The following is an 18,521-nucleotide window of genomic DNA, read 5'->3' on the forward strand; positions in this document are numbered from 1 at the left end:
TGATGCATCTATCGCGATCCGGCTTAGACTAAACTTCCACAATAAGGGCACAGTTAGCAAGATCAGGGTTTATCATACAAAACTGTACTGAAGTGAACCGGACCACTTGGTGGAAACAGGGTGGAAGTCTTCACTCAAACTCAGTCTGTCAATCACAATCGTATCTGTCAACATCTTTAGCTTCATATTTACACCAGGCTACAAACTAGACCATGAATTATTACAGTCATCCGGTATACCAGAAAACAAATAAACTATCCAAACGGAGAACAATTTAATGTGGCTGAGTCATTTCTGTTTCTATCTGTCAACTATTACAGTCTTAAGTTGACTTTGGACTCTTTTCTTCATAACATTGAACAACATGTGTAAATTATTAAATGTCCATAATGTCTGTTTTTGCCCTTTTAAAGAAGTGTCCACGTTTTTCAAAATCAATTCCAATGTAGTTTTTGTAAATCCAGTTTCTGACTAAGTTCATACATTAATTTTAGAATGTAACAGTGGCAGCTTTGAGGCTACAGACAAAGGACTACCAGGCTTTGTATGATTACACTCTACGTCCAATCAGAAACAGACTCCATTTCAAAGCAGACATTTTGACTTGTCATAGAAGGAAAAGCACAGGTGCTGCTTTAAAAGTGTCTGAGTGAACAAGGACCCTAACACTGGAGCATCTTCATGGAATTCCTGCATCTTTTTGTTTACAACCAGCAACTCCAGATGTTATTTGAATGTCATGATTGAAATGAGGTCTTTTTATGTTTAGTTTAAAGAATATATAATTCCAGTTTCATTTACAAAACAGGACCTCAAAAATAAAACATTATTGTCAAGATAAATGTGATAGATGTGCAGTATCTGGCACATTGAGTGGGACATGTCACATACTCAAGTTTCATGTAAAGCTGAGTCTATCCATTGTTTCATAAGTCACATGTCGAAAATAACTCTCACAGATTCCAGGTCTTCAGTTCTGCACCCACATGAAAGTGGTGGCAGTGATGATGCGTTATGACAGCTCTGCTTTGACGCACAGGATGCGTGGCTCAACACAGACAAGCAGAAACAAAAAACAAGGGGACTTTTTTTTATTTTTTTTTATTAATGAGACTGTTTTATTATTATTATATTTTGACTTTAAGACTTGAACTCACATACATTACATCTTGTGTCCTTCTATGAAAAAATCTGATAAAATATTAGCAAATTCTAGCAACCACTACAGTGTCGTGAGATTACCCCGTCACTCCAGTTTTACAAATACCTGGGATCTCTGTTAATATGCTTCGATCGGACAGTGTTTACTCTCTCCATTCAAGGCTTGTGCGCTCCAAGAATAGCCGTCAGCGCTTAAAACGCCGGGCTGCGGGGAAGGAAGTGACATTCTTCCTTCCACTCACTACACACACTTGGAGAGATTAGCGCGCGGGCAGCAGTAATCTGGTTTCAGGACCACGGCCAGAGACACCGTTTGGCCACGAATCCTGTCGAAAGTTGCCCCCAGCGCGGTGCGAACATTTGAGGACACCGAAAGAGTGAAAGAAGTTCAGCAGGACGCGAAGGACTCCGACAAAGTGGATCTGGAAATGTTTGTTCGGTTGGTTTTTATTCAATGAAGTTTGTTAATCTCTGGACAATCAGTGTGTCGGATTCCAACGCGAATGACACTGAGCATTTAATGATCAACTAAAAAAATCAAGTTTCTTTGTGTGTGAGTGTGAAACACGGGGCGAAGGGAGTAGTGGAGAAGGCTCTGCGCTCGATCGGGAGCGCGCAAAGACTTCACATTGGTCGGACCCTGGACTCGTGAGGATGGACATCCGGCCGGACAGATTTAAGGCCGCGGCAGCCAAGACTCTCGGGAAAATATACGGGTACGTAAAATCTTTCTGGGATCAATTAAAGACAATAAATGTCAAAACAAAAAAAAACAAGCATAACGGCTTCGGGCGCACTCGTGCCAGAAAGTCCATCCTTTGCGTTTAAAGAAGATTACTGAATGGCAGTTTATGGTTGCTGGAAAATGATCCTTACTTGAGTTTTTGTCTTAAAACGAGAAGCAAAACTGCTCAATTAAAGATTAAGCCGTCCAGAGGCCTGGATTAGTGTAGGCTTGGATCACCTGGCACAACATCTGTCCCCCCTATAGGCTAGTGAATCTGCCACATAAGAGACTGGATGTATGCATTATGTATCACTCCACAAGCAACTGCAGCATACATGCAATGGATCATTTAAAAGTTTGATCTGAAATCTAAAAATAGTCTATCCAATGATAAATGCATGGGGGGGGAGCAACTGAACAGATTTCACTTCAGGCCAAAAGTGTTCTCTCAGTGTAAGATGAAGCGTTGGATCAATACCTGGATTTTGTTCTTCAGCCTTTTCTGCTGTGCTGTCACGTTGTCATATTACAGGAGCACTGCCACACGTTTGTTGTTGCGTCGTATCACTGGCAACCAAGCAATATATTTGAGTTTTAACCACACAAGAATCACGTTTGATCAGTTATAATGTGCAAACTCATTAAGAGTAACTGTGTTTTTATGTATAAGGAGCCTCTGAGGACGCGCTCTACCTGTCACTGTGAGCTTAAGAAGACCTTGATTATCCCTGATTCTAGGAAACTCTCCAACTTTCCTAAACAAGAAGTGTCTTTTTGGAGTTTGGGCTCCAAATGAGCAGAGCAACAAAATGTATCACGTGGACTTTTGGATTTACAAGGAACTTGCGTAAGACTGAGATCCCACCCCCCACCTCCCCACCCTCAGAAGTTTCACATACAAGTTCCTACATGTCTTTATCTGAGCTAGCTGCATAAAAATGCGTGACACACCTTCCCCGCTGAGAGCAGGTGTGTGAGTCAGCCGGAAGTCTGGTAAAGATGGACTCCCTTTTCTTTCTCTCGGGATTTGATGGAGCGTCTAAACACTTAAATCCTCTCCACAAATAGCACACTGCTCGTCCAAGCTGTCGGCCCACGTAAATCCCTGCAGGCCGTACACCTTGGCCACCTCTCTCTCTCGTTTGCTCCCCCACCCCCTTAAGTAGCCCGATAACTCGTCATCGTGACCCCCCCCCCCCGCCTTCCTTTCTCATCTCACAGCCAGCCAGGATTAGGCCACTCGACGTAGAACCCACAGCAGCCTATAAGCTCTTATTTCCCCCCAGGTGCTCCCTTGGTACCTTGCTGCCGTGCGTAACGCGCAACGGGTCCGTTCCTCACTCCATGGTCTCTGCACGCAACATGCCAAGCGATCTCACGGAGAGGACAGCATACATGACAGTGTTCAGAAATAAGTTCACTCTTGTTGTTTTACATTTTTATAATCAGGTGTGGAACTGTAACGTACAACTATCTTGACAAATTCGATCGTTACACTTATTTTGACCCATTAGGAACTTCCTTAGTGTCAGGGCGACAGAACATGAGTGCTCTATTCAGAACTGAATCTCTGAATTCTATAGATCCAGAAGTTCTGTGTCAAAGTAAATGAAACCGCAGAGAAGCATTGTTTGATCCCAAACACAACCTCCTGTCATTCAACTGTGTGTGTTACTAATAATCGAAAATTCATTTTAATAACCAATTAAAATTAACCAATTAACCAGCCAATAAAGATAAAGATAAACTTTATTGATCCCCCATGGGGGATTTTTTTTTGTCACAACCGCTCAAAAAATAGGAATATAATTATCAAAAACAACAAGAAGTTAAAAATCAAACATATGTACATCAGTTAAATAAAGGCAGAAAAAATACAATAATAGAATAATACCAGGTATGTACACTTCCACTTGTGGAAAGAGTTTCATTGTTGATTGTTGCCAATCAAAATGTCCCTCATATCCAAATGTTATGTAAAAAAAATAAATGATGTTTGGTAAAAAACAAAAAACAAAAAAAAAACTGTCAGTATTCCCGGTGGTTTGGGCATTTTATCTCTGAATCCTTCACCTCAATGTTCTTCACAGCATGATTATAGTGTCTGTAAACTTTGGTTTTACTAGTCTGAGTTCAGTATTTCCATGGTGGCGTTGTAATGGAGACAAGTGCATCTTTCCAACAATCTCCCCCTGTTAGTTGACTTCAAACATCCCTTGCAGTTAGCTCGACTCAAGCTGTTGAACTGTTCTGACACTTGCCCTTGATGTATGACATTGGATAGAAACTGTGTTTTCTCACAGAAGTTCTGGTTGTGTTAACACATTTTACTGACATCACCTCAAGATACAAAAATTGAGAACTTTTCTTTTTGGAGTGAAACCGGTCCGCAGAGGCAATAGAACCTCTTCTCGTGGTTTCTCGAGTGCGACAGAGCGAAGGTCACATAGCTTTTAAGGATTAGAACGGATTTCTTAACTCAGGGTCAGTCATGAAAAGTCAGTGCAGCACATACATTTTATGACACCCAAGTGTTGAAAACTAGTGTTGCCACTGCATTTGAGAAATGACGCCCATTGGCTGGATACTGGATAATAAGCTGCTGTTGAAAAAGAAGGAGATGCTGGGACTGTGTGGGACAACGCATGAGTCAGGGGAGTTGACGATAAAAGGCAGGTTTAAAGATGAAGAGGAGACAGGAAGAATGAAGAGAGAGACCCGCTCAGACAAAAATAGTCCAAGAGAGCCAGAGATATTAATAATTCAAAAGGGAGAAGCATTAATACTTGATCAGCGTCGGAGACTGTTAGAACCCCTGCTTACAGTAACTAATAGATCATGTATGTTTTATCATTGTGTAGCTTTTATTTACCAGTTTGTGTTCTGATTAGAAAAGGTGTGAGGTTGGGAAGACAGAGTTTAATCCAAGTCTCTTTTTTTCTTGTCACTGCATGCATTTGTATCCATAGAAACTCTCTACAGGAAGAGTGTCTCATGAAGCTGGCGAGCAGCCATGATGGTTGTAAAAAGATCTTCATCTGGTCCTCTCTCTCCCTGGTATCTCAGAACTGTGACTGCTTGTATCCCTGGTGACCGGATATATCAGCAGCATCCCGGTTAAGGGTGGAGAGAGAATCTCAGACTCACACAGATAACACAATAAACCTGAATGAGTTGGCAAGGTTATTGCAACAAATATTTGATGTTAACGAGCAATGCTTTGTAGAAGCAGAGTTGACATCACCAACTACAGAGGTGCATGGAGACTGAAAGACTTGAAGAGGTCAAAAAGCTCCAGAAACTCTTGTCCTTTAAAGATCAACTTCGAGACAAAATTTGTCGCAATAAACAAGCAATGCTTTCTCACTAAGCTACACTTTATCTATTGTATGGAGCCCAGAGTATAATGGCCATACTGATTCAAGGCAGATGAAGCTCCAGCTAGCTATCAACTACCTTCAGATAAATCTTTTACAGTTTAGTGGAGAAAAAACCTGCTGGTTTGGATTGATTTAGGATTCAGGAAGGACATGTTCGCTCTGCCAATGAAAGGTGTCTGATCCAGCCTTCACAACAGGGTCCTAAGACGCTGACTAGACTCTTCTCCTCTGTCGCCTCCCGGTGGTGGAATGAACTTCCAAACTCCATGTGATCTGCAGAGTCCCCCTGCACCTTTAAGAAAAAGCTAAAGACCCAGCTCTGTCATGAATACCTACTAACTTAATGATGATGGTCTCCATATTATTGATGATGATGATGGTAATGACGATGGGTTTTGATTGATAACGACGACTTATAAGATGGTGTCTATACTGTTTAGAGCTCTCAAGAACTGCCCTCAATGTTGTGCTTTGCCTCTGGTCGCTTCCTGTCAGCACCTGTGTGTCCAATCAGACTCAAAGCTGATCGTTTGCTCTTACTGACGTTGTTCCCTTTTTTCTAGATCCTTGCTTGTGTTGTACTTACTCTCTGATGTACGTCGCTTTCTGCTAAGTGAATTGTAGAATTGTAGAATGTTGCCAACACAGTATTCACCTATTTTTCACAAATTGTTTAGCTTTGCTAGGATGCACAAAATGACCTCGTCATAGTTGCTATCTTCATGGTCTTGGCTCTGTCTAAGGATGACAAAAAAAATGTGTACAAACAATGAATTTTGGTGGGTCTACACACGTTTAAACCGTTTCACTTTTAACCCTCTTATAAATGTAGAATACCAAGAAATAAAAAAAAAGCTTCATAAGTCACAAAATGTTACAAAATGTAACATTAGCACAAGGTTTGCTAGTTTACAGTTAGCTACATTGCTATGCTACATGCAACTTTAAAAACATCGTACTTACATGACACAGTTTGATAGATCACGTTTAACAATACTAATTTTTCAGACGTGTTCTGTGCTGCAGGTCAATAAACTTAAACCTCCAGTCTCCTATCATACATTAAATAGTTAAAAGGGTTTGGTTGAGTTGTTAAGACAAATATCACATTGCAAGCGAGAACAACATGACTACAGCTACCAGCTCAGTACTGTGATGTATGAAACAACAAAGAAGTTATCCCTTTCTTCTTTATCTGCATTAGACACGACTCTAGAAGGTCTTTAAATATATTGTTATTGCCTTTATACTTTAGAAAGCTTTAGATTGTAGTTTTTGTTCATAACACATTGGACAATTTATTTTTTGGATTTACAGTAGTTATATTATTGCATTTTTTCTTATATTTAAATTTTCCTGTTATTTTAGGTGAAAAATAGGTCCCAGGTTTAAAAATACAAGAAGCAACCAGAAGTACAAATTATCGGATAGTTAGGGAAGGATATGGAGGAATTCTTCAGATGAGGCGTTTTAGTTGCATAAAACCAAACATAATAAAACAAGAACTTGACTTAAAAGCATTACACAGTCTATGGTGCACCACAAATCACTGTCTGCATTTAAACATTGTTCACTTTGTCACCTGAGGAGCTGATGATACTTGTCAGTTCCCATGATCTTGGACTACCAGCATGATGTACAGCAGTCAGGACTTGTTGTTCAGAACAAGTGTGATAACTGTTATTGATGAAGCTTAAGTCAGATAAGAATCATAATATACTTACATTTGGTTCATTTCTACACGAGGATCATTGTCTGATTTGATCTCCTTCTGTTCTGTACAACAAACTGTCGAATAAATTAGTCTACAAAAAACACACCCATCCCCCACTCCGAGCTATATTTATGCTCTGCACTGGTGGGTGATGTAATTGCAAGATTTTTGCACATTTTTTCAAACAAAGGCCGTTGGGATGATTCTTGTCATTTCAAAATATGAAAACCTAAAATTATATATTAAAGAAGTGGAAGATAAAAAAGGAGTTTTTGTGCGCTATCTTCAGCACCTGCAGTGCCTCGGGTCTGATCTGAGAACTCAGCATTGCACATGTCATGTTTAATAGATGACATGCTGCATTTAGATACATATTTGATGTTTGTTCGACTGAAGGCTGGTAGAGGTCAGGGTTTCTCAGGGTTTCTCAGCAGGATATATGAACATGAGTTAGAGACAACAGCAGAGAAAGACGAGTGTGTTCCTGTAAAAACTGTTCGCTTCACTGGCTGCAGTTTCAACAAGAGAAGATTTGTCTGTTTAGGGAACATGTTACCAGTCTCAGTCTAAGGTTTGTCAGTGAGCACCAGTTGGTGTAGGATGACAGACTATTATGCAGAAAGTCTTTTGTTAAGATGCCGATCAAACAGACGATGAAAAAGTGGACACAGCCACCATGACAGCACTCGTCGGTTTGTAAACGCCCCTTTTCCAAGACTTGAATTCTTTTTTTTCTTTCCGTTTTACCAGAAGTGACTTCCTTTGGGAAAAAGGGTGGATACAAACTGACAAGTCTTACTCCATGGTAGCTTGTCAATCAAAAGCTTCCACGCCTTTCAGCATACGATGATTTGTCGTCTATCTTTACTCTCAACTGGACCATCATTTACCAAACGAACATGACGGGGTGTTGAAGCTATTGAGACAATAAACTCATTGGGAAATTGTTTACTGAGCTAATGAATAAACTGGAAGGTAGGGTACTTTTTATACTTTGGTATTTGGTGAAGAGTGGTGTCTCACCCTGCTGGCAATTATAATAATGCAGGTTAAGGTACTTCACATTAAATGAATCCATTTTTTATCTATAAAATCAACAAAACATGACAAAAATTACCTCATAACACTAAATATATGAATGAATGGATATTGTATTGTATATTAGAATTAGTTTTGGTATTTAGTTTACTCATATTTGGGTGTTGTTGCTTATATAATTATTCTACACGTTTTCTTTATTTAGAATAGATTTTGGGTAATATTTTCTTTTGCTAGTTATTTGTTAAGTAAATTTAGTTTTGCATTAGTATTTTTGTTAGGTGTTTGGGTAACACTGTGGGCACCAGAGGTTATTTAGGTAAGAGGCAGGTAGAGGACCAGCATGCACCTGGGTGGGCCTATGGTTTTATACCAGGGCAAGAGAGGCAGCAGGAGCCACAATTTTCTTTGTTCTTTTGTTTCCTTTCTTTAAATAAACCACAGATCTCTTGCATGGACATTGGACTTCTCTTACCTGCGTACAGTGGTCATTTGATTATGTTTGATATTAGTTTATTTAGATTTTCTTTTCTTTTTGAACAAATAGCCACTACAGATATTTTCTTTTCAAGTCTGGTCATATACACGAGCAATCCAACATGGAATAATTCAGACAGTCATGTGCTGTCATTCACCCAACATCCAAACAGCCCCATTAACATATACAGTATGTAGCATGTCTAAACCATAATCATTGTACTGTTATGTTTGTATTAGCTGTTGTATGACTGGCTTCACAAAGGGTTAAGGTTCAGGTCAGGGTTAGATACACAATTATATGAAAATATCAAAGTAACCTAAACATAAAGACTCTTTATTTTGAAGGCTCGATAACGGCTGTTGTTATTTTTCTGACATGTCTTTTTTTTAAATTGAAGAGTGCTTTTGTTTGTATTTTCAAGGTTCTTTCTGTGGCAAGCTATCTTGACCTGGCTGCTATACAACACTGGGAATACCGCTTTACAATTACAGATGAAAAACTGATACTGAGTGCTAACAACCATGCAATATCTGCAAAGGCTTGGCAGTGTCTCTATTTTTCAAGGTAACTCGGAAGGACAGGGGGGTTGCATTGTTTGTACAAAATGAGCACAAACTGAACAGGGTTGTTAAACTAGCTAGCAAGATAGCAGGGCAGCCAACGTGCAGGATTTCTTACCTGACAGAACAGTGTGCACTGGATGTGGCTCACAGGATTACAGAAGAACCACTGCACCCTCTGATTATGAACTCTTAACTTCAGGGCACAGGTACAGAAAGGCCAGGATGTGGACTAAGAGAGACCACGGAGCATTCAGCTGCTTAACAAGCTCTGATAAAACAGAATGGACTTAGCACTCTGACCTTTACTCAACTTACCTCTTGACCTCCCTTAAATGTAATCAAGCGATGCTTTAGTGGTGAATTTTTTAATGATTCGAGTTTGATGTTTGATATAGAATAGAATAGAATAGAATAGAATAGATGTTTATTTCCATCTGCACAGGTACAGGACAGTACAGGTACAATGGAATTTTTGTGTGTTTCTCCCTGAGTCAGCTTCTACAAAAAAGTTAAGATTATATATAAAATAGAATAGCATTATAAAAAAAAGAGTAGAAAAGTACAAATAAAATAAATAAATAAGTTGTAGTAACAGCTAAGTAAAATAAACTAAACTGTACAGAAGCTATACACTGTATTAAAGCAAATATATAATACAATGACATGAAAATATAAATATGTTTCTACATCTCTTATTGCACCTGAGGTTATTGCACACATATTTTTCACATTATATAATTACACTGTCTTTTGTTTTTAAGGTTAATATTGCAGTTGCGGTATGCGTTGTCGTTCTGTATGGTTGTTGTCTCTGTTTCATTCAAATAGATGTTTGAACTGAGACAATGTCAAGCCAATACGTTACATTCCTAATTCAAGACCAACCCAGTGACTGACTTGAATTCTATAATGTTTACACATCACATGTTCCACTTCCCTCTCTTCACAGAGCCCTTGAGAAGAAGCAGGAAAATGGGGAGACCATCGAGCTGTCGGCTGAGGGCCGGCCAGAGCTGGTCGAGGAGAAGGAGCTGCCCGTCGTGGACTGCACGTGTTTCGGCCTGCCCAGGCGATACATCATCGCCATCCTCTCCGGCATCGGCTTTTGCATCTCCTTCGGTATCAGGTGTAACCTCGGCGTGGCCATCGTCAGCATGGTGAACAGCCACACTGTCTTCAAAGACAACAAGGAGGTTATAGTGGTGAGTTTTGGTCTGGGATGTTGGAGGGGTTTGTGGCAAATAAAAAAAAATAGTTCACCAACACCAAAGCAAAATAAATACTATTGTCTGAATGATTTATTTGTAAGATTCATTCACTCTAAATATGGAAATGGACTCTTTGGATTTGTGGACTTTTTGGACCAGGGCTTTTTTCTTATAGATGTAGTTAGGCCCCTAATCTTTTTAAGGAAATCCTTAACCACAGTAGTATTTTAGTTAATTGTTTTAAATTAAAATTTAATAGACTTTATTAAAGTCTATATATGTGATTTTTTGATCCAGCAGATGTCGCCCTTGAGCACCAGCATGAAACCAAAACAACTCGCGCTGCATTGTTGTGTTAGCATGCTAATGCTAGTGATCTTTATTATGCTCATATCTTCACACTGCATGTAAATTTACCTGAAATGAGCGTGATCTAGAAACACAGTTAAGCAGTGAGTACAGTATGTTATTCTTCTTTTCTCTAGTCCCTCAATTAAACAACTTTTATACACGAGGGGAGGAGTCAGCCGGCCGTCCCGGCGATGTAAACAAACTGAAGATAGGACTCTGAAAACTCTGAAAACATCACAGACAGTGGGACTCGGGTGTTACACCCATTGTAGACAGTCATGACTCACAGAGTTATTTTCAGAGGATATACCTGATTTCTATTATATTTAAGTGTAAAAAATCACATATAAAGCCTTTAAACATTAGGGAAATTAGACTTTTACTCAAGACGCGTTTCACACACATATAGGCCTGAAAGAATAAACAGTGGTCAGGTGTAATAAGAGGAAAACCATTTCTTGGTAAATGGATTGATTACCTCATTACTTCAAAATAACAAAGCTCATTTTAACATTTTAATTTGAATCTCAAAATAAAACTGTCAAAAGAATGGTTGTTTATGGTGTCTTTATTGTTATAAATATTTCATCATGGTGTTAATAAAAACAAGAAACTGATTGATAATAAAGTCTTTCAGTGTGTTTGCTCAGCAGAGCTAAAGGTTTATTCCAGACAGTGATGTGAAGGAGTGTTGGTGTTCAGTCAGTGGTCAAGTATAAAATCAATCACTTGTTTTGACTGTTTATCAGTTTAGTGACATGTTATCCCCCTTTAAACTTTAAAATGAAATGTGTGGTTTCAGGGGTCAAACTAGTTAAATGTACAGATTGCTGTTGTTTCTCACGGTCCTGTTTTCCTGGTGCTTCCCAACAGAAAGCTCAGTTTGACTGGGATCCAGAGACAGTGGGGATGATCCACGGGTCCTTCTTCTGGGGATACATCGTAACTCAAATCCCTGGAGGGTTCATCTGTCAAAAATTTGCAGCAAACAGGTTTGTGAAATGACTATATATAAGGTATGCAAGGGATAGTTGGACATTCTTTACTCATACTGAACATCTCTTCCATTTTCTATTCTCTCCTCCTCCAGAGTGTTTGGCTTTGCTATAGTGGCTACGTCTTGCCTGAATATGCTCATCCCTGCAGCAGCACGAATGCATTTTGGCTGTGTTATCATTGTCAGGGTGTTTCAAGGACTTGTGGAGGTGCTTGGCTCTTGTTTCTAGCTTTTTACAACAAGATAAATGTATGTATTTTATTTTGAACATTAATCAAAAGTGATTCCCCCCATCCCTCAGGGAGTTTCATATCCAGCCTGTCATGGTATTTGGGCAAAGTGGGCTCCGCCTCTGGAGAGAAGTCGCCTGGCTACAACGGCCTTTTGTGGTGAGTCATAATCACTGCACCTGTTTCATTCAGTCTGTAAACAATGGACATCTGTTGTCACTTTGAGAGACATTTATTATGAATGCTAAAATGACTAATCCTTATATCACGTAAGTGTTTTATTAAAAATGAATCCACATCTATTCCTAATAACTTGTAAGATATTTCCCAATAACAAGTCAGCCCATTGTCGGTCCCAGCTGATGAGTTGCTGCTTTTCTGTCATTTGACAGTGTTAAAAATACCTCTTTTGTATTGGGCTGTCAAACAAGTCAAGACAATGAAAGACGCAGTTTTTCACTACTTTCTGACATGTTATAGACTTAACAGTTAAATGACAAAATAGGAGGTTGATAAATTAATTAATAATTGCTGGTTGACGGCCTGAACACAAAAGAAACACAATCTCTCTCCTTTTTTTTTTTTATAGGTTCTTATGCTGGTGCTGTGATTGCCATGCCTTTAGCTGGAATACTGGTGCAGTACTCAGGATGGTCATCAGTCTTTTACGTCTATGGTGAGAGAGCTTTATCCTTTCACGAATGTTCAAATGGAGTTCTGGCCATTATAATCCTGATAATAGTCCTACAGTAATCAGATGGTTTGCACATCAGAATGCTGAATTCAATTCTTATGTAGACAGTAGACACACTCATCATTATTATGAGGATATGAATGCACATTTTGGAGCTGAAAAGTAAAAAAAAAGAAAAAAAAGCGCAAAGGCAAGCATCATTAGAGGCTCGATCACACAGTAACGCGTCGCTATCAAAGGCATTGTTTACATATGGTACAGCCATGTGCTGCTCACTCTTCTGATATGTTTTTCTAGCTGTTTTTGGGCATGCATAAAATTTTAATTTTTTCAACATATATCAGCATAAGACACGGAGAGTTCATCGATCGTTAGTTCGGCAGGAGCAGCCAATCAAATCAAGAGTTGTCAAAACCGAGCTCACTGAAGAAATCGTGGAAGTCACCATGCCGTTTCCTTAAAAAAAAAGAATGAAGCAATTTCAAGTTCCCAAAACCTCCGCTTTTTTTTAACGACATTTCCCCCTCCTCGTCTAAGAGAAAAGCAACAGCAACAGCTCTGCATTTGCTCAAATTTATTTTTCCCCGCTTATTTTATTTTGGCCGCGCTTTGTGCAACGCATTTTTGTGTGATCAGACCCTTATACAGGTAGAAGAGACCGGTCAGACATTATTTATAAATTCAACATCAATTCTCGGTTTCTAGAGCTGCTATTAGAGTTAAAGTGTCTAATTTGCTGCCTGTTCATGACCTTTAACTTTCTGTTTTGACACTTACATAAAGCCTTCTCCGTTCCCTTTTTTCGACTTCCTTCCTACTCCCAGGAAGTTTTGGGATCATGTGGTACTGCTTCTGGTTCCTGGTGTCTTATGAAAGTCCAGCTGCTCATCCCACCATCACTGAGGAGGAGAGAACATATATTGAGGAAAGCATTGGCGCGACTGCTCAACAAGCAGTAACGGTCAGTACAGTTAATAGATCTCTCTGCAGGATGGGGTTTATGAGCAAGTCGCTCCATCACCTGAAGACAGCGGTCAGCGTTAATAGGGCCTTCACAAATATGCAGGTTACCATTGCTGTGTGCACTAATGCACCTCCATACCCTCAGGGATGCTGACTTTTGAACTGTATGCTGATAACAAGCTGGATGGTCCTTCGCCTCTTTAGCCTTGAGGATGCAACATCCATGAATTCCAAACAAAATATCAGATTTTGACTCATCAGACCTCAGTGTAGTTTTCCACTTCGCCTCAGTCCATTTTAAATGAGCCTGGGCCCGGAGACAGGGCAGTATTGATGGATCTGGTTTATATATTTTCCTCTTTGCATGCTAACATTTCAACTAGCATTCAACTAGCAATGCAGCAAGAACTGTGTTCACAGACAATGTTCATGTGAAGTGCTCCTGAGCCCATGCAGTCATTATTCATTGAAAGTTGAGAAATGTTATTCTTAAAGCTTTGCACTATTTCCCTGAACAGTCTTTCACAGAATAATGAACCCCTCCCCATCTGCTCCTTGAGCTCTTTTTATACCAATCATTGTACTAACCTGCTAATTAACCTGTTCATTGTGGTTTTCCACCAGTTGTCTTTTAGCATTTCACAACTTCCCAGGATGTTGTGCCATTGTCATGACTTTTTTGGAAACCTGTTTCTGACATCAAATTCAAAATGGGCAAACCATTTTCCAATAACAAAACCATTTTCAAGTTTAACATTTGATGTGTTTTCTTTGTGCAATTCTCAATTAAATATTGGGTTTCAATGATTTGCAAATCATCACATTCTCTTTCTGTTTCCATTTCACACAGTGTCCCAACTTGAAGAAAAACAGGGTTATATATTTAGAAAGTACAGAATAGAATAGAATAGAATTACTTTATTGATCCCAAACTGGGAAATTGTGGCGTAGGAGCAGCAGGTTATCCAAACACACAATATGAGCAAAAAATAAAAAAGTAATATCATTGGAAACTTATTTAGGTCTGCTGTCATGCATTTAGGTAGGAATGCATTGATACGTTGGTTGAACAATGATTTTGTCTGAAATCGGCCATGTTGACAGATATCTGAACATTGGCAAATTATGTGGCATGCACCAATGTCAGGGGTCGATGTGTCGCATCTGTCAATGCTGGCAATACTGAACTGCTGATTCAGAGAAAAGGTGCTGCTGGACAAACTTGATTTATTTTCATGGTCAATAGTGACAGAAAATGACGGCGGTGTGGGAGTATTGGAGCGTTTCTTGTAAAGATACAGTTTGTATGACATGGTCTCTTAACATTTCAAGAGGAGAGACTACTTTTAAGATAATTTGAAAAACAGACAAAAAATTCCAATAGAAGTGAGGAAAAAATTATATGGACTAAATTGTTTTTGTAAACCTTGATATCTGAATCGTCCTTTATTTTCATAATCACATCTTTAAAACTGTTCAGTTTAATAAAGTATTAACCTGAAAAACAACACATTTGTGTAAGTGATGGCTGAGTCATCATCAACCTTTATTTAAGTTCTCGGAGAGATCATTGAGGGTGACCCTCATTTACAATGATGCCGAGAAAACATACATAAATGATAAACAACGAGAAATGAGATAAAGCTACTACAGAAAATAAACTCAATAAAAGAGCAATAAGAACAATAAAATATATACATTAAAATAATTTAAAAGCTTGAAATTACTACAGTGATAAGTCAGCAATTAAAATCAAATAAAACAGTTACAGTCAGGTATTGGGCGGTTAAAAATAATATTTCTAAAGTGTCCATAAGGGATAAAAGTGCTCAAATTCAGGTCCTGTTGTAAAATGTTCCAGGAGTTTGCAGCACTAACACTAAAAGCGGTTTTCCCCAGGTCAGTCCTGGCATGAGGAACCTGGAGAAGCAGCCTCTCACTCGAGCGGGTTAAAAATGGACCAGGGTTCAGATTTAACAAGGAGGTGATATATGATGGAAGCTTTCCAGTAAGGGCTTTATAGATAAAAAGATGCCAGTGGTTATTGCGTTTCTCAGTGAGGGAGGGCCAACCAACTTTATTATGGAGAATGCAGTGGTGTAGCTATGTAGCTATCACCGGTGATGAATCTAAGCGCAGAATGGTAAACAGCATCTAAGGGCTTTAGGGTAGTGGAAGAGGCATGCCTATAGAACACATCACCATAATCCAAAACTGAAAGAAAAACTGCTTCAATTATCCTTTTCCGACAGGACATAGGGAAATGTAATTTATTTATATGTAGGTAACCAACCTTTTGACGTAGTTTGACAGTGTTTGGGATTAGAATTTAATGACAAAATCAGATACATATATGAGCCTTTAGTGGACACTGGCTCTAAGGGATGTGTTTTTGTGTGTTTCAGAAATTCAACACACCATGGAGGGCCTTCTTTACATCCATGCCAGTGTATGCCATCATTGTAGCTAACTTCTGCAGAAGCTGGACTTTCTACTTGCTTCTCATCAGCCAGCCTGCATACTTTGAGGAGGTGTTTGGGTTCGAAATTAGCAAGGTAACAGAAAAAAACAACAACATATGTGGGCATTGCATGAATTATGTTTGCTGTATTACAGCAGGGGTGAAAGTTTCTACAGGAACAATAACATGATACTGTGGAGCAAAGGTTGACCAAACCTGCTAGTGTAAAATATGTTTGATTGAAATTCTTTTTCCCCTCTCATCTAGGTGGGCATAGTCTCCGCCCTTCCCCATCTTGTCATGACCATTATAGTGCCCATTGGCGGCCAACTAGCCGACTATCTACGCTCAAACCAAATAATGTCCACCACTAACGTCAGGAAAATGATGAACTGTGGAGGTAAGAAAGTCTGATACAGATTAAACATTTTACAGCCTGTTTTTACTCATCAACAGAAGCTTTTCTTAGCAGCTTATTTTTAGCACAAAGGCTGGTTTGATCACATAAACCTGAACAACTGCACAGTAGATCATCTGCTCATTATAGGGTTAACATAAGTGTTATGTCCGCTGTGGTGAGAAAACATTCGGTGCATAAAAGGAAATGATGACTCACTGCAAAGCAGAAACGCTGCCTCTGTTGGCTATTTTTGAACTACACAGAGAAATCGATAGCATTGAAATGGAGAAGCATGCAATGTACAAGCTGTCAGCGCAGGTGTAAAAACTGCTCAGTCAACAGCATTTTATAAAAAGAAGGGGAGCACAATGTGAGATAAATGATCTTCAGTTGGTTTAAATGAACGTCTTGAAGTGAGAATATTTTAACACATTTAAGTCATTCTTTGTTGCTTATTTCCTGTTTAGCACCAATACACCAAGTCAAATTCCTTGTATGTGTAAATGTACTTGGCAATAAACCCTGATTCTGATTCTGATTCTGATTCTTTGCTACTTGATTTGTCTGCATCAGGGTTTGGGATGGAGGCAACACTGCTGCTAGTGGTGGGATTCTCTCACACCAAAGGTGTCGCCATTACTTTCCTTGTTCTGGCTGTGGGTTTCTCTGGCTTTGCAATTTCAGGTGAAATCATGTTTTCTTCAACAACTGTGCAACACACACACACACACACACACACACACACACACACACACACACACACACACACAAACACACACACACAAACACACACATACACACAAACACACACACACACACAAACACACACACAAACACACACATACACACAAACACACACACACACACACACACACACACACACACAAACACACACATACACACACGAACACACACATACACACCCCTCTTGTGTGCAGATAACATTAAATATTAAAATAAACTGCACATAGCTTCTTATTTTGTATTCATCTTTGTTCGTGTCCTTCCTCAAAAGGTTTCAATGTCAACCACCTTGACATTGCACCACGCTATGCCAGTATCCTCATGGGTATCTCTAACGGAGTGGGCACTTTATCAGGGATGGTTTGCCCGCTTATAGTTGGTGCCATGACAAAGCACAAGGTGAGAACTTATTAAATACATTTAAGAAACAAACAAAGAAAAACACTTATTTGACTTGTATTCTCTTGTCTGAAGGTGTGTTTTTATTACCATGGATTAATCACAACAATCCACATGCAAGCTCACCTTTGATTACTTTGATGACTTTTGAACATCTTTATGCTAAAAAAAGATTAAACAGAATGACCTCATGCTCACATCTTGTATTCTCTCTCTCTCTTTTTAAAGACACGAGAGGAGTGGCAGGGCGTGTTTCTGATCGCCTCACTGGTTCATTATGGAGGTGTAATATTCTATGGTGTGTATACCTTTCCTTAACTTTTATTCCTAACTCATTTTTACATTAACCAGAGCATCAATGTGTTCAAGCATATATCTGTGCATTATTCTTCATGCAACTGTCTGCAGACTGAAACATCTCTGACACTAACTTATCACTGTTTGGACTGCAGGCCTCTTTGCATCGGGTGAGAAGCAAGCCTGGGCAGAGCCGGAGGAGCAGAGCGATGAGAAATGTGGCATTCTGGATGAAGACGAGCTAGCCAATGAGACAGAGGAGCTGTATCGCACAAGTGGAGGAGGAGGCTACGGCGCCATGAACCAGGGAGCAGATCCAAATGGAGGTGGAGGCATGGGAGGAGGAGGAGGAGGAGGAGGAGGAGGATGGGTTTCTGACTGGGACAAAACTGAGGAGTATGTCCAACCAGCTGGAACCAATAATTATCTACAAGGAGAGGGAGGCCGAGAGTTTTCATAAGAAGAAGATGGTCTGCACACAGCTCTTAGTGATCATCAGTCTGAAGTTTCACCTGATGGCAGGAACAACTTTGATATCGTTAAAGGGGACAATTTTGAGGAAGTGTGACTGTAAAAATTAAAAATGAACTGAATTTAAAGAGACTCCACAGTCGAGGTGAAGACACTAGTGAGTTTAAAAAAATCTGTATTTGTGTGTGTGATTGCAATTGTGTACTGTGTGTGACAGACAACTTCAGTAATGTGTTTTAGGA

General features: G+C 39.4%; 1 protein-coding gene and 1 long non-coding RNA gene across 2 annotated transcripts; one reads left to right on the forward strand and one right to left on the reverse strand.

The window, feature by feature from the left end:
• The first annotated feature begins 1,092 nt into the window (after positions 1-1,092).
• On the forward strand, positions 1,093-18,268 carry LOC109986742 (vesicular glutamate transporter 1-like). The gene is made up of 13 exons (XM_020637518.3): positions 1,093-1,877; positions 10,014-10,266; positions 11,497-11,615; positions 11,714-11,828; positions 11,922-12,009; positions 12,440-12,526; positions 13,369-13,505; positions 15,913-16,062; positions 16,236-16,368; positions 16,942-17,052; positions 17,384-17,511; positions 17,740-17,809; positions 17,964-18,268. Exons 1-13 carry the CDS (start codon positions 1,816-1,818, stop codon positions 18,266-18,268), a joined length of 1,758 nt encoding a protein of 585 aa, XP_020493174.1. The 5' UTR covers positions 1,093-1,815.
• Positions 9,472-15,891, reverse strand: LOC109986743 (uncharacterized). Its single transcript, XR_010664924.1, has 2 exons — positions 13,322-15,891; positions 9,472-11,591 (listed from the first exon to the last, which is right to left on the reverse strand). It is a non-coding gene; the product is annotated as an uncharacterized lncRNA (long non-coding RNA).
• Positions 18,269-18,521: the final 253 nt, after the last annotated feature.

The sequence above is a fragment of the Labrus bergylta genome, chromosome 21, assembly GCF_963930695.1.
Source record: "Labrus bergylta chromosome 21, fLabBer1.1, whole genome shotgun sequence".
NCBI classification, from domain to species: Eukaryota; Metazoa; Chordata; class Actinopteri; order Labriformes; family Labridae; genus Labrus; species Labrus bergylta.